The sequence below is a fragment of the Misgurnus anguillicaudatus genome, chromosome 20 (genome assembly GCF_027580225.2).
Source record: "Misgurnus anguillicaudatus chromosome 20, ASM2758022v2, whole genome shotgun sequence".
In the NCBI taxonomy this organism is placed as follows: domain Eukaryota; kingdom Metazoa; phylum Chordata; class Actinopteri; order Cypriniformes; family Cobitidae; genus Misgurnus; species Misgurnus anguillicaudatus.
The window spans coordinates 26721023-26737455 of record NC_073356.2 but is presented as its reverse complement, the minus strand read 5'-3'; the positions used below and the strand labels follow the sequence as shown (position 1 = coordinate 26737455).

The window sequence follows — 16433 nt, the reverse complement described above, 5'->3', positions numbered from 1 at the left end:
CTGAACTACCTAATTTTTCACATGCTTGCAGAAAATGGCTTACTCAAATTAAGTTACTGGGTTGATCTTTATCACATTTTCTAGGTTGATAGAAGCACTCGGGACCCAATTATAGCACTAAAACATAAAAAAGTATAATTTTCACGCTATGACCCCTTTATTATTGACTAATATTGAGTAAGGGCATGTCAAAGATTGGAATATTGCAAAAAACGACTTTCTTATTATTTTTGTCTTGTTTTCAGTAAAAATATCAAAGAATTCTTAAATTAAGATGTTTTTTCTTGATGAGAAAAATTACCTAGGAAAATAAGTCTAGTTTTTAGACAAAAAATTAAAACAAGCAAAAAAATCTGCCAATGGGGTACGAAAAATATCTTGAAATAAGTTACATTTTTCTTAAACACTTAATTCAATAAATATTTTCTTAGATTTTTTGCTTGTTTTAAGCACAAATTCGCTTACATTTTATATTTTTTGTCCAAAAACTAGACTTATTTTCCCAGTTCATTTTGCTCATCAAGATAATACATCTTAATTTAAGAATTTTTAGATATTTTTACTGAAAACAAGACAAAATACTAAGTAAGAAAGTCATTTTTTTGCAGTGGCAATAATTGATATCAAACTTGGACACTCCTATCTCATCATTAGATTATAAAACCTGAATTTCACACACAGGGGTCACAAATGGTTAATTACAGTATTTATATTTTGTTAGGCGTATTCAGGCTTATGCATTTCAACTTTTGTCTGTAAAAAATGTTTTGTTAATTTTTTGTTACATTTGTAACATTTTGTTACATTTGCTACATCAGTCCCTCCAGAAAAAGCGATTATGCGATCGCATGATTCAATGCATAAATTAGCCAAAAGCTGCATATTTATGCAGCGGACGCATTTTTTTTAAATACACTGCACTTTCGCCGCATATATGACAGATTTCTGTGTGCAAAATATGCGGGGCTTTCATAATTTCATAATCCCCGCATTTTCGTAGCAAAAAGTCACATATATCGTAGCAGAAAGTTAAAAAATGTTGCATTTACTTCACACAAGCGCAGCCATGTCCCCTGTTGCCATGGGAACGTTATGAAGTGACGTAATTATGCGATGTGAACATCAATGAAAAGCTGAAAAAGTTTTTGCAAGTTTCCGGAGTTTTTGCAATTTCCCGCAATTTTTACAAGTTCCCGCAATTTCATTGCAAAAAAAATGCATAAATATCCCGCATATTCACTCTAAAAATGGCTGGGTTATTTTTGACCCATAATGGGTAAATATTGGACCCAATGTTGGGTTGTTGGGTTGTTGTTATGCATCCATGGGGTATAATAACCCAGCAGTTGGGTTAAAATGGACCCAGCATTGGGTCCATTTTTAACTCAGCACATGTTCTGTCCAATATTTACTCATTATGGGTCAAAAATAACCCAGCCATTTTTAGTTCCATTGCATTTTTTAAGAAAACGTGTCGCAAGATCAAGGATTTTTGCACGCAACAATCACAGAAAAACTCAAGTGACATTTTACTTACCTAAGCATCTAACATTAAACAGCTTTTTATAATCATAAAAAATTGAAGCCATCCACAAGCAGTCAAACATGCCTATACCAATTTGATGATTGGCAGGAGCAAAACACACAACACATTTCCCCATGGTAAACAGCCCATCGATGGCTTCCAAGAGATTCTCGTTTTATATACTTCATTAACCGCTAGAGAAGGCCGATCATGTTTGCATGCCTCTGTGTGTATGCGCATAGATGTTTGTACCTGCGTAGCAGCTTCAGGGCTTATGGCTGATGTCAGACAGGGGCAGAAGAGGGTTTGGACTATAAGAGGACGCAGAGATGTTGCGTCTCGGTGTGGGGGGATATTGCATTGTTGTTGAATTATGCATGGCCTCTGGAAGCGCTGGGCGACGCCTGGCCGTTGTCTTATGAGAGCTGACGGAGTGTCACTTTACATCATCAACGCCCCGGTACCGGAGCCCGGGACGGGCCGCCTGCCCGCCTCACGCGCAGATGAGAAGAGACGAGGCCCTGCCTGCCTGCCACGCTGAACAATGGTCTACCGTCAGTGGCACTTCTCATTGACAGAATCATTCGAAAGACACCAGCCATCCTACCGGTCTTAATGATGTCTCAACCCCCACCTCCTCTCGCAGAGACAACAAAAATACACAGGACAAGAAAAAAAAAAACGTCGTGTGATGTCGAACAATGGCATGTTCCGCCACGTGTCTTGGTTGCGGATATGTAGCGCCTTCGCTTTGAATGAATTAAGCCAAGATTAAACAGTTCCTTGAACTGTTTTGACAAACAAGGTGACACCTCGTGTGAGAAGTTTTCAAAGTGACAGACGTGGCAATGTTCTTCATCCTGCAATAAACAGCGCTCCCGTGAACAACGGCTACGATCTCAGATTAATGACTTTAATGCGAACTACTGTACAGTTGCTAATGACTGTGACGTCGGTATCTCTTAAAATACCTGGAAATTCAGCTGAATTCTGCAAGGCTGGAGACAAGCGAGGCTTGCGTGGGCACCAGCGATCTTCAAGGGGAATTTACAGTCAGTCGTAGGCGTAGACGGTTTAGCGCTCATCTTCTTGGCAGCCTTCATTGGAGGAATCTTCTCGCCCGGATGATTGACAGGGTAAGGTGGGGGTAGGATGTTGCTGATTCTGACTTGCTCTCTCCTCTTGCGCTGATGTTGATTATGGGGCTTTTTATCACACACGTGTCTCTGATTTCCCAACATTTTATTAGGCAAAAAAACACGTCCCAAAGGCCTCCAAAATCTTGTCCTGCAGATGGTTCATTTAATAGGCAACAACACTTTCTGATAAAGGTACATTCACACACACAACTGTCATTTGTAACACGTTCTTATTGGAAACAGCTGCTCATTTTCACAGGCTTTCTGACGGCCACTGTCACAGATATTGTACATATTTTTCGAGAATCTATTGTGTTATATGGGGTGTTACTTGTGTGTTAACAAATGGTTTAGGGATTAATTCTGTTAAAAATTATAAGGGGTCGATTGCTATTGTTGATGTTAAATATTATTCAATTCAGTCTTCATTCAATTCAAATATTTTTTTATTACATTACTATCTGTTATTATTGTCATTACAAACACATTTTACTTTATTTTTCATAAATAAATATTTCGCAAAATATCCAAGCTGGTTATTATGACAAGAAACCAAGTCATAAACCGTGAAACAACATGAGGGCGAGTAAATAATAACAAAATAATAAATGTTTATAATTGTGTAATATTTCAAACCGTTAAATTTTGTTTTTTTTTCAAGTCAACAAGTCTTCCTCTTCCCCTAACCATACGGACGATTCCATAAAGCGTGAATAAAATACCAACAATCTAGCACCAGCAGGATCTTTAAAACTTTATGTACCCTGCGATCGCGGTGCTCCCCGAAGAGCAACACGCCAGCAGTATGGCGGTGCGAAGTTTGGCAGACGCTGTGTTTTCAGAAACAGACGTAAAAGTGTTTTCCAGCTCCCTTTTCGCTGACTTAATGGCCCCTGATAAATCAGTCAAAACCCAGGTCTGCGTCATTAAACGTAGCATGAGCCGGCTACAGAACAAAAACAAACATGCCAGCCGGGGCGGGAAACATTTAAACGTCTTTAAACGGCCCTCGGGGGCACCGGGAGGCAGAATAAATAGCTAAACCTCGGTCCGTGCCACACACGCTAATGTCGACCGCCATAGGAAAGAGAGAGATGGGTCAATTTTCACAACATGGACTCTTGTCCCTCCCCTCTGTGGACAGTGAGGGGTTGTGGATGTGGCCCCCAGCCTAAAAATGAGTGTAATGGTGTCAAAAATGGAGAGGGAAGAGAGAGAGAGAGTCAGACCACCGTGAATGTGGTTTTGGTCATTTCAAGATTTGACACCGTTCAGCATATCCTACTGTGCTCTCATGTAACATTACTTATAACTGCATTTTTTGCATGTGGGGTGCTTTTTGTTATTGATTGACTATTAATGATGGGTAGATTTAGACAGCGATGGCCAGAATCAAAGTCCTCCACGTATACCAATCCATCTCTCATTACATATAAAAAATCACATTCATTATTACATGTGCATATTTTAATTATTAAGTTGTAAAGTCAACAAGCATGCATGGAGAAAATCATTAGGACGGGGGGATACAGACAAAACTTTCCTGGAAGCGAAAAGAAAAAGACTTCTAGTCTAAAGCACATGTGCTAATAATGCTAGGCCATGGCTCCAACAAGATGCAATAATTGACTACAATGCACATTAGTGGTACCATATATGACAATGATGATGGCTGTGCAAGTTTAAATATTTAGTTAAATAGTAATGCGCCTGTGATGGCAAAAAGGAAGAAAGGGATGGTAAGATTGATGGTTAATAAACTGATAATCTAAAAAGACATTTACTACATCTTTGATGGCTGTCTTCAGTTTAATTGCTTTCATGTGCAAATACGTCCAATATGTTTCAAAAGACAGAGAAAGATGGTGCCAAGTAAACTGAGAAAGTACCTCAGTGTTTCCATTACTACGCAATGCTGTCTCTTGATTCACATTGTTGACGTTTCTCTCCTTAGTTATGTACAAAGAACTTTGACACCATAGCCTTAAATTAAAAGTGAAGCTGCTTGTAGATGTGCCCGTGCAGCCATCTTTCCCGGTTTCACTGAACACTTATGATGTTACTCACAGAAATGACATAAATGTTGCCAAATGTGAGAAAGAGACACATTTCCCTTGTGTGTTTCTAGAATTCAATCTATTTTTTCAGTGGTTCAGCACAACCGGGTTATGTGTCAGTATACACGTGAAGACAAACATCTAGCAAGACTTCACGCTGAATATAGATGCGTTGAGGAAAAAGTTTGAAAAACGGGCCTCTGTAAATGTGCTAGTCTTGGCACAGGCAAACCGGGCCTGTATGGATCTGGACAGCGTCAATCATAACCCGCTTTGAATTCCCTCATTATGCCTTCCATACATGCACACAGATAGAAGACAGAGGGTTTGGTTTGTGAGTGTGTGTATGGAGGAGAAAGAAAGAATGAAAGAAAGAGAAAGAAAAAAGAAAGAAAGAAATAGTTATTTTAAGATTTTTTTAACCAAATGAACCAAAAATGCTTGCCAAATGTGAACCAAAATATAACCAAAAAAAAGAGACCAGAAGAACCAAAAATGTTTGCCAAAAGTGAACCAAAAATGAAACAAAAAAGAAACAAAAAAAATTTAGACCAAAAAACTAAATGTTTGACAAGTGTGAACCAAAAAATAAAAAAATTGACCAAAAGAACCTAAATGTTTGCCAAAATTGAACCAACAAATAACCCAAAAAGAGACCAAAAAAACTCAAAATGGTTGCCAAATGTGAACCAAAAATGAACCAAAAACTAAAAAATTAGACAAAAAGAACTGAAATGTTTGACAAATGTGAACCAAAAAATAACAAAAAAAGACCAAAAAAACCCAAAATGGTTGCCAAATGTGAACCAAAAATGAAACAAAAAAGAAACCCAAAAAATAAAATTGCCAAACGTGAACCAAAGAATAACCTTAAAAAAGAGAACCAAACCAAACAAAATGGTTGACGAATGTGAACCAAAGACTAAACCAAAACCAAAAAATAAACCAAAAAACCAAAATGTTTGCCAAATGTGAACCAAAGAATAACCTTAAAAATGAGACAAAAAGAACCGAAATGTTTGCCAAATGTGAACCAAAAAATAACAAAAAAGACCAAAAAACAAAAACAAAAATGGTTGCCAAATGTGAACCAAAAATGAAACAAAAAAGAAACCAAAAAAAAGAAACCAAAAAAAAAAAAATGTTTGCCAAATGTGAACCAAAGAATAACCTTAAAAAAGAAAACAAAAAACCCCAAATGGTTGCCAAATGTGAACCAAAAATGAACCAAAAACTAAACCAAAAAATAAAATATAAACAAAAAAAAAACAAAATTTTGCCAAATGTGAACCAAAGAATAACCTTAAAAATGAGACAAAAAGAACCGAAATTTTTGCCAAATGTGAACCAAAAAATAACAGAAAAAGACAAAAAAAGTGTTTGCCAAATGTGAACCAAAAATGAAACAAAAAAGAAACCCAAAAAGAAAAAAAGTAACCAAAATAACAAAATGGTGCCAAATGTAAACCAAAAAGAACCAAAAACTAAACCAAAAAATAAGAGAACAAAAGAACCAAAATTTTTGCTAAATGTGAACCAAAAAATAACAAAAAAGAGACCAAAAAACCCAAAATGGTTGCCAAAAGTAAACCAAAAATGAACAAAAAAATAAAAATGTTTGCCAAATGTGAACCAAAAAATAACCCCAAAAAAAGACCCAAAATGGTTGCCAAATGTGAACCAAGAAAAAAAAATGAGACCAAAAGAACCAAAATGTTTGCCACATGTGAACCAAAAAAATAAAAATGAGACCAAAAGAACCAAAATGGTTGCCATATATAAACCAAAAATTAACCAAAAAATAAAAAAATGGGACCAAAACAAAACAAAAATGTTTGCCAAAAGTATATTTTATGGCATTGCTGTGAGGAAGGTTTTGTATAATTTACAAATGATTGTTAGATTAAAAATATTGCTGTAAAATATATTGAAAAAGTGATTATTTGATTATTGAACATTTTTGTACTATTTGTTCTACATTCTGAAACTCAACTATGTTTTCAAGGTATTTAGTTTATATGGCTGTTTATTTAAAATGATTTCGGTTACAATGTAAGAGTTATTTCATCCAAACAAGTAGTCAATTTATTGTAACTTACTGTAAGTATGCTTTAAAGTCACGACATTTACTGGAACAATAAGATAAATGAAAAACTCATGCAAACTGTTGTCTTAACATACACCTCATTTCTTTCAGTTTGTCTACCAACCGATGCATCCAAACCCCCAAGCATTAATCCACAGCCACTCAAAAACTTTCAAAAGTTCTCTCTTGGGCATGCGATTCAAGATTCATATCTAACTGTGAAAGCGCCCGCCCTGTAAAAGAGCCATTTATGGAGTGCAGTCATTACTTGCATGTTTATTCAACTCCAACCATTTAAAAAGTTCAATTACATAGCAACATACCAACCTGTTATTCTGCTGAAATACTAAACAGATCTTAGACTCGGGTGAAGTGGAGGGGGTGGCATACCTTACCCAGCAAGTTATGGGTTAATTCAATGACTTGATTTCCAAGAAAATCATTAAGCAACCCGAGAAAAAGTGGCTGTAATATACTGTCAATTTACCTTGCCTTGTTATTTGAAAGTTTGGGAAAAACACACAAAGCACAAAGACCTCCCTGCATATTTTCTCCTCCATTTCTATTACACCAAAAGGATGCATAACATGCTGAATCTAAACTGTAATGTGAACAAAATGCAGGAATTACCCAATCTCTCAATTAAATACTGTATGTGTACACAAGGCCCTATGCCCTGCGGTCCTCCTGTGTAAAATGACCCTCATTTGGAAGCTGTGTTTGGAGACCGCAGTAATCAATCAAACATGATTAGGTTAAATGACATCACGAGGCTATGCCTGAACCGTGTGCCGCATGGCGACTTTTCTCCGTGCCATGGTTACCAGCCTCCTCCGTAATTAAGAATGTGTCTATTGTGCCCCAAAGCTGTGCAATTTAGAAGAGCATTTAGAGAGCCGAACCTTCCTAATAAATGCTTGTTCATAATGACAATGCAGCGCCAAATCACAGGTGCCTTCCATAATGCTGTCATGCTTTACAACACCACTAAATCTGGTCAGATCCCTGGCCTTTCGGTCAGTGCGAAATAACCCAATATTTTGTACTTGAGTGCAAGTCTGAGTTTTTTTACAGTAACTTCGAGACATCACTAGTTGTGTTGATAAAGAGAGCGGAAACGTCAAAATACCCCAAATGCACCGTGGCAGAATTATCTCACACACACAAATAAACAAACCAACATGCACACATACTGAAGATGTGAACAGAAAAACATTATGACAAGTACGGAAAGCAGAAGTAAACAGTCGAGAAGTTGAGCATTTTCCAAAAAAGAGGGAAACGAGCGGCAGCACGGAGAATCGAGGAGGTGAGTTGTCGCGAGTGAGACAGAGCTGTTCTCCGTGTCTGCTGCCACGATGTTGGGTGATATAGATTAATGAGCAGACAGAGAGTTCCTGCACACAACCATCAGCACAGCAACGGCCTTCACAGAGACTTCATTGATGCAAGGCACATAAGTGACTGCAGCACTCTATAGAGGCCTGGACGCAGGTGCGGCTGCATTGGTGTTAAACTATAGCATCAATCTCCACGATTCAGATGGGTATTACATAGCAGTGACTGCATTAGGATGACTTTGTAGTGTCGTCTACATGCTAACAGAATGTAAAAGACAGCAATCGCTCTAGAATCTAATTGGATGAGCTGTTGTAAAAGAGTCACCTGTCACCATTATCATCAGTTATCCAAAACCACATCCGTGGATTTCTAATACACTACATTGCTTGGCTATAACTGTAAAAAAATGACTACTTGTGTTTTTATCCTATTGCTCTTCACAAAAGGATGTCTACTCCAACCATTTCTCTTTCTACTGGGGATCGAGCGGATTATGAAGATCTTTACAGCGCAGAGAAGGAATGGAATCCAGTGGACACTTTGGAAACAGCTAATGACTTTGCGGATGACTTGGCCCTACTATCACACACACAGAAACAGATACAGGAGATTACAACTAGCATAGCAGTAACCTCCGCACAAATTGGTCTAAACATTCACAAAGGCAAGAGTAAGATCCTCAAGATAAACACTACCATCACGAGCCTACGCAAAATACTTAATATCCATTGGCCAGAGACCATCAGCAACAACGAACTCTGGAATAAAACCAACCAGATGCCTGCAGAAAAAGAGATTAAAAAACGACGTTGGAGATGGATAGGGCACACTTTACGTAAGCTAACAGACAACATCACCAGAAAAGCCCTAGTATGGAACACACAGGGCAGGTGGAAAAGAGACCAAGGAACACGTGGCGCCGAGAACTGGAAAGAGAACTTAAGATCTGAAGATGACCTGGAGCCAATTGGAGAAGAGAGCACTGGACAGAGACTCTTGGAGATCCCTTGTAGACGGCCTATGCCCCAGTAGGGGTGGAAGGCTTAAGTAAGTAAGTCTTCACAAAACATTGAGGTCATGTGTTACCGTAATTAGCATTGCTCAAGCAGCACAAAAGGCATGGGTTCGAGCCCCAGGGAACACACATACTGATAAAACCTATACCAGGCCTAGTCAACTGGCGGCCCGCGGGCCAAATCATCTTTATCCGGCCCGCGGGTTGTCTGAATTGAAATCAGTGTGGTTACTTTGACCTTTCCACTATAAAACCGGAAAGAGAGTCAGAAAGGGGCTGCGTGGGATGCCAACCATCTGCGGGTGTGTAATTATCGAATCCAATTTGAGCTTTGGATGCATAAAAAAAGATAAATAAACTTGTGCGACAACACCGCATGTGACACGATGACCTGAAGTGATGTATTTCAGTGTGTTCCAATCCAAACCCTGTGTGCAAGGTGAAAATTATTAATCCTTTTTGTTAACTTTATTAGTAAAACTTGATTCCTTTAAAAACGTTTGATTACTGATAAGTAAATAATAAGTTAGATTCAACCTAGTATCACAAAATTACGTACCTACAGTCACGTAAATTTGTGAGTCTTTTCTGTGACACTGACACGTTTTTCCGCCTTTTTGCGTGAACATGTCACGTATTTCTGTTTACGTGTTATTGTCAGGTATTTGTTACTCAATTGTTTTGTCCTACTTTCTTGCCATTGTCGCTTCGGTTTAGGGTTAGATTTACATAAAATGACATCCTTACCCAAACCCAACTCTAACCCTTATGCCAGGCGACAATGGTTTAAAAATCATAAAATATAAAAAAATAAATCATGAAAAAAGGTATAAACTAATACCTAAAGTGACATCCTAACTCAAACACCAAATCTAACCCTAAACCGAAGCGTCAATGGTTTGAAAATAGGAGAAAACAGTTGAGTAACAAATACGCAAAAAAAAAAATATGACACGTAAACAGAAATACATGTGTCAAAATTTGTCAGTGTCACGGAAAGACTTACAAATTTACGTGACTATAGGTACATTATTTTGTAATACATGGTTGGTAGATTAAAGGCTCTAGCTTTGACACGGATTTACGATTAAATCGAAATTTCATTACGACTGCCACTAGGGGGCGAACTCCGACAGCAGTGTCCAAATGTAGTGTACAATTGAAAGGCGGTTTAGCCTATATATATCTTTAAAATATTAAAAAGAAAGCATAAAGTATCATTTTAGTCATAAGGAGAAGACTGGCTACATGTTGTGAATACTTGAAATATATACATTTATGAAAGTTAAACAGTTATAAACAAAAGAAGTTTAAGAACTATATGTATTGATTATTTACACTTGCACTTTTTTGTGCAATCTTCATAGTTGAACTATTAAAATTTGGTTCTTGCAATGTTAAACTGGAATTGTTTTTAAAATATTAAAAAAGAAAAGATGAGTTTTCAGTAATTAAAACGCAAAATAAAAAAACATGTATTTTCAAAAAAGATGCGGATGACTTGTATCCAGTACAAGTCATCTGCTTCTTTTTTGAAAATGCATGTTTTTTTAATTTATGATCTATAACAAAAAGCATTAAGTCAAACACACAAAAAAAGTTACACAAAGATCGTTGAATATATATATATATAAATAGGGCAACGTAAAAAAATGTTTAAAAGGTAAAAATAGGGGTAAAAGTTTGGCCAGATTTAAAAATTTTAAATCTGGAACTCGAAGAAGAGTAGTTGAAGACCCCTGACCTATACCTTGTAAAACATTGTCAGATGCATTGTTTTGCATAAAAGCATCTACCAAATGCATTAAAGTAAATGTTTAAGATGTTTTGGGTCTAAGCACTTAACCATGACTTTTAATCATGGTAAAATCACTGTAAAGCATAGCACTAAGTGGCTTATTGCTATAATATTTTTATACAAAGTTTAATAATAATAATGGTTAGGACTGTACAGTCGTATTAGATTGCAGCAGATATGTAGGCCCTGACTTGAGACCCATCTCCTGATCTGAGAGGCTTTAAGGTCACATCTGGTTGGTAAAATCCTGTAGATCCGATCAATATCTCGCTGGTTAAGGGAAGGGAGAGGCTTTTAGTGGCTGTCATTTTCAGGCCTGTGGGTTATGTGTTTGTCAGTGTCAAATCAGCACTTCTGCTATATCGGCCCCTACAGGGCCAAACTCAGTGACGGAACTGAGATCCTAAAAACAAACACAAAATTAAAAGAATGTTGGTGTGCTTGTTCACCCACCCAAATATCATTAATGTCAAATATTATGCACTTTTATTCTTTTGTGGAAAAACAAGTTAATTTGAGAGAAGATTCTGGTCACCTTTTTTCATATAATGGAAGCAAACCAGCACTGAGGATGTCAAGCTCCAATATCAGTATTATACAGTTTGTCAAAATTATTTTTTTTAAATTGCATGAACATATTAGTGAAATGCTTAGACTCTATTGTTATTTTCCTCACGAATACTTTATGGAGAGCTAGTGCAAATGTCAAGGTACTGCAGATGCACATTTCTATCTTTTCATCATTTAAAGTTATTCTACTGTTTCAAATGTTTGTAATATACACATCTGTATGCAGTTTTATAATGATTTTTGTCATTGTGATATGTAAAAATCTCTCAATATAACAATTTTTTTGAAAATTAACCTTTTGGACAACCAGGATTTTGGACATTCATACATTTTTATTTGTTTGTTACTTAAATTTTTAGATAATCTACAGTATTTCTAAGTGTTAAGGGCAAATTGATGACTGAGAAGCATTTTTATTTCCAAATCATTACCCGTATCTAACAAAGATTGTTTAATGTTGTCTAATAATAGTTCATTTTATGTGTATCTCCATAAATTCCACTATATTCCACTGTATGTATGTTGATGTAGGTTACTGCCCTGCATGTGGTCCATTGCCAAAGCGCTCTTAACCGCTTGTGTTACAGGCTTTTTGATGATTAGCGCTTGTGTTTACAGTGCTGGAGTTTTATGTGCATCTCATAAAACAACACGAGTGGCTAAAGTCCTGGCTCATTTATTAACACGTCCCCAATGACAATAGTCGCCCATGTCACATTGGCATTGGCTGAAACAGCTCCCACTTCTGCTTTTAATTAGCGTATAGCATGCTATACGGGTCCTGCTAATGTTAAGAGCATGGTTGAACATCATCGTGCTTAAGAAAGCATTTACCAGGGCTCATCATCATTATTGCACATTGATAATTAATGTATAATGAATTAAAAAATTACCCCTTCGGTTATGAACGCCGCTGTGCGGGGGTGGGTACAAAACAGTTTGATCTATGTCTTATTTTATGTAAACATATTAAATTTTGCTCAAGCGCTAACAAAGGTAATATGAGAAGAATATTGAGAGGCCGCAGTGACAGTGTTGCCGAGGGCACAGTGAGATTTCTCAGCTTGGAGTTGGAGAGGTCATAAAATCCACCATGTGACAGCGTAAATACAACGTTGATTCTTTTTCAAGTTGGAATGGAGCATAATGAAGGGTCATTCCATGAAACGGGTCTCTCATAAACTTTAACAATGGAGACTTTTAATATCTGAAAATACAGATTTATCTAAACACATCAACAAAAATCCAGTAACTTTATGATATAACTTTATCTCTTTTTATAGCGCTTTATTATGAACATTTGGATGAAAATAAAAGATAGGAAAATAAAAGATAGCATTTTGTCCTGACTGTACTGTATGTTCCCAGGTTGGAAGTCAACTCTGTTACTCACAATGCATGGTGTGTCAACCCTGTTACAAACTCAATCATTTAGTTTATTTTTTTAAACTTATAACCTATTTCAAGTAAAGACATCCCAAGACTTAAACAACTAAGCCTCATATTACTGCATTTTTTTAGATCTTGCAGTGGGGGACTTAAAGGGGAGATATTATGAAAATCTGACTTTTTCCATGTTTAAGTGCTATAATTGGGTCCCCAGTGCTGCTATCAACCTAGAAAATGTAAAAAACTACAACACAGTAACTTAGTTTTGGTAAACCATTCTCTGCAAGCATGTGAAAAATTAGGTAATTGAAATTTGGCTCCCCTTGTGATGTCAGAAGGGGATAATATTGCCCCTTATTCTGCACTAATCACAGCACTGCAATTTAGTGCAGAGATCAACTCATTTGCATTTTAAAGGACACACCCAAAAGCGGCACATTTTTGCTCACACATACAAAGTGGCAATTTTAACATGTTATAATAAATTATCTATATGGTATTTTGAGCTAACACTTCACATACGTACTCTGAGGACACCAAAGATTTATTTGATATCTTAAAGTGGTTTTATTTCTACATGTAATTAGCATCTTGAAGTTTCATGTCCTTGAACACCAGATTATAAATGTCAAATTAATTTTTAAAGCTGTCAATCACGTTACTTTTTTAAAGCATCATTACATTAATTACATTTTTAATGTATAAGCTCATTAATTAAGTCTTAATTTGTCACAATGCTATTATTAAACGTATAATTTAACAACAACAATATTGTTATTGTATAAAATGTTATAAAAAATCATCTAAACTTACAAAGGCACCTGTTTCACATAATAACCTAGAAGACATAATTGCTCGGTCTCGCTCTGACAGAAGAACTCGTCAAAAGACAATTGTCATCACTATTTTATCTCGAAAAAAGCTGAGCCATCAGTAATATTGAAGATCCTAAATTAATATGATAGTCCTCTCCTCCCCAATCATAATTTTCTCACCTATCATTTTGCCATTCCGAGTCCATTTCTCTGTGTCGGGGAGTCGAGCCTTTCATCCCAGGTGGGGGTTTAATTTACGAAGAGATGAGAAATATTAAAACAGAGCGGGTGTCTTCCTGTCAGTCAGCCCTCTTCATCGAATCGCCCGGGAGCGGCACGGCACCGAAGGGTGGCTGTCTATTTGATCCGAAGCCTTCAAAAGAAAAGCAAAGAATGACCATCAGATTTCATTTAGCTTACCACAGGAGACTCACAAATTCAGTGACAGGCAGCAATCATATGCAGTAATATCTGCTGTTAATCTTTATGTCAGTCCCAGTCCTATAGTTAAGCTGATGAATACGTTACAACAGGGTTCTTCAAACTTTTTACAATGGCACTCCCATTTGAGTCATGAGGTTTTAGAAAACCACACAGTAGTGAAGGGCAGTAGTGCATTTACCGTGTCACTTTTGACCACAAAAGATACATTGATAGTGGAAACTGATGGATGTTGATCTTTTGAAGAGTTTGGATCCAAAACACAATAAATCCATTTTTGATTTCGGTAAAAACTTGTTTTCTATACATAGAAAGTGACAAGATGATTTGACACTATTTTCTGTAAGAGTATCGAAATAAGAAGCATACAGTTACAAACATCTCTTCATGTACTATTTTGCACACAATTTCAAATGACATCATACAAACCAATTTTGTAGTTTTTTCCACATTTAAGGGGAAAATGTGCATTACCGCAATGTGTCTATGACTGGATTTGGGTTTTTTGACATGGAATTATTTATAATTAAAAAATCTAAAAAATTTAAAGCTTCAGTGCATGTTATAATATAAACATTTACAGTAAAGAAACATGTGGTATTTGGTGATCATTGGTAAATGTAGAGACAATAATTAGGAATATAAATGTGTCCAAGAAATATTTCCTCATCCTCCGCAACAATTTTCAATCATTGTTTAAGCCCTCAAGGAACTAACATTTTCAAAATAAATTTGTTGGATGGGACATAATTGACTGTGACACTCAAGATGGCAACCAGGTAGAAAGTTCTTATTTTTTCTCTCCAGATAAAAGTTGAAATATTGTTTGTCATAGTTATTAGACAACTTTTTAGTTCTCATTACCGAAACATGAGTTTGTAAATGCATATATTTAATGTAATATCATGTTGCGGTAATGATAATTTTTGATAATGATAATCTAAATCCTAAATCCTTTAAAAATAATGGTTATAGTTAGTTCAGACCTTAATCTTATATGTGCAAAAAAAAATAGCTTCAAGGGTTTTTAAAAAAATGTGATGCTGGAAACCTTCTAACTCTGGATTTTGTAAGAATCACCCATGTACTTCACAATGTAGGACAGCCTCTTATACCTCATTGTTAACTATATTCTGATTGGCTGTGATTGCGTCACAACACGCCGCAATTTCACATTCAGTGTGGACAGATAAATTGCCTTTTGTTGAAACTTTAGGATAAGTTGATAGTAGGCCATGGACCATGTGGTTGTTCTGCCAATGGAAAAAATGCATTCAAAGTTTGATTTAGAAAGAAGAGTGGTGATGAAAGACTTTTTCACAGAGTTTGTTACATTTCCCAGCCAATTTTGCAAATACTTTAACTAGAAAACTGTGACTACAAAGCATTTTAGTTGGTTTTATTCAGTTTTCAGTAGAGATAGAAGTTTGACAACCAATTTTCTTGGTAATCCGTAATGTTTGCCTCTCTATCGCCATCTCTGTTTGAAATATAAAATGACAGGTTAATAGATATACAGTACATCTGTGCATTTAAAAAATAAAACTGACATTGAATCCAATGAAATCCAACTCGATAACTCAAATTATATTTTTTTATTATTATAAGCGCACCATTGCAAACCGTGGTAAGGTACAGTAAGAAGGCAGTTTGAACACTGACTGTATACTGTATGTACATGCTTAATAACAGATTTTTGTCTATTTTTAAGCAAAAACTGTGTGCTTGTGTGTTAACGCCACTCATTTTATTAATTTATCCAATTCAATAACATCCATATATATTTAAGTGCATTTTAAGTGTCCGATAACGTTTGGGGGCCGCTGTCTGTGTCTTAGACGTAATTATAATGAATTACAGTTTGGATTTATTCAATACCAAATGTGACACTAACAAAGAGATAAAGTTAACAAAATAAATCTTTCTCATTACACAACCCAACATGAAACAAAACAGCCATCATAATACTTACCTTAGTGAGGGCTGCCTTGTCTCATTACCGCGTTACAAACAGTGACATCTCTATCAAGCCTTCTTCCATTTCCACTTGACTGCTTGTGAGAAAGTAAAAAGCCAGACTCCAACATCAGCAATTAAAGTCTGATCACCTAGGTTTCCATTCAGGAGGGCTTAATTAGCTCACTGTACTGTTTTTCTACTCTTCACAAAGAATCAACATGCCTGCCTCAAGTGTGGTTTTTTGAGAGCCGCCATATTGGTGAAGTGTTAGATGTCGCTAATTGCCAGGGATAAAAGC

The 16433-nt window shown here is 36.3% G+C and overlaps 1 protein-coding gene across 2 annotated transcripts in view; it reads right to left on the bottom strand.

The window, feature by feature from the left end:
- Positions 1-16218, bottom strand: part of tshz1 (teashirt zinc finger homeobox 1) — a 166169-nt gene extending 149951 nt beyond the window's left edge. Inside the window, exons 1-2 of one of the 2 annotated variants that reach the window (XM_055219236.2) lie at positions 16149-16218; positions 13916-14108 (exon numbers count right to left, since the gene is read on the bottom strand). In XM_055219236.2, coding sequence (XP_055075211.2) covers positions 13916-13971 — 56 coding nt within the window. In that variant the 5' untranslated portion in view covers positions 13972-14108; positions 16149-16218. The remainder of the gene's footprint in view (positions 1-13915; positions 14109-16148) is intronic. The other variant, XM_073858419.1, reaches the window with a different exon arrangement.
- Between the last annotated feature and the right edge of the window lie 215 nt (positions 16219-16433).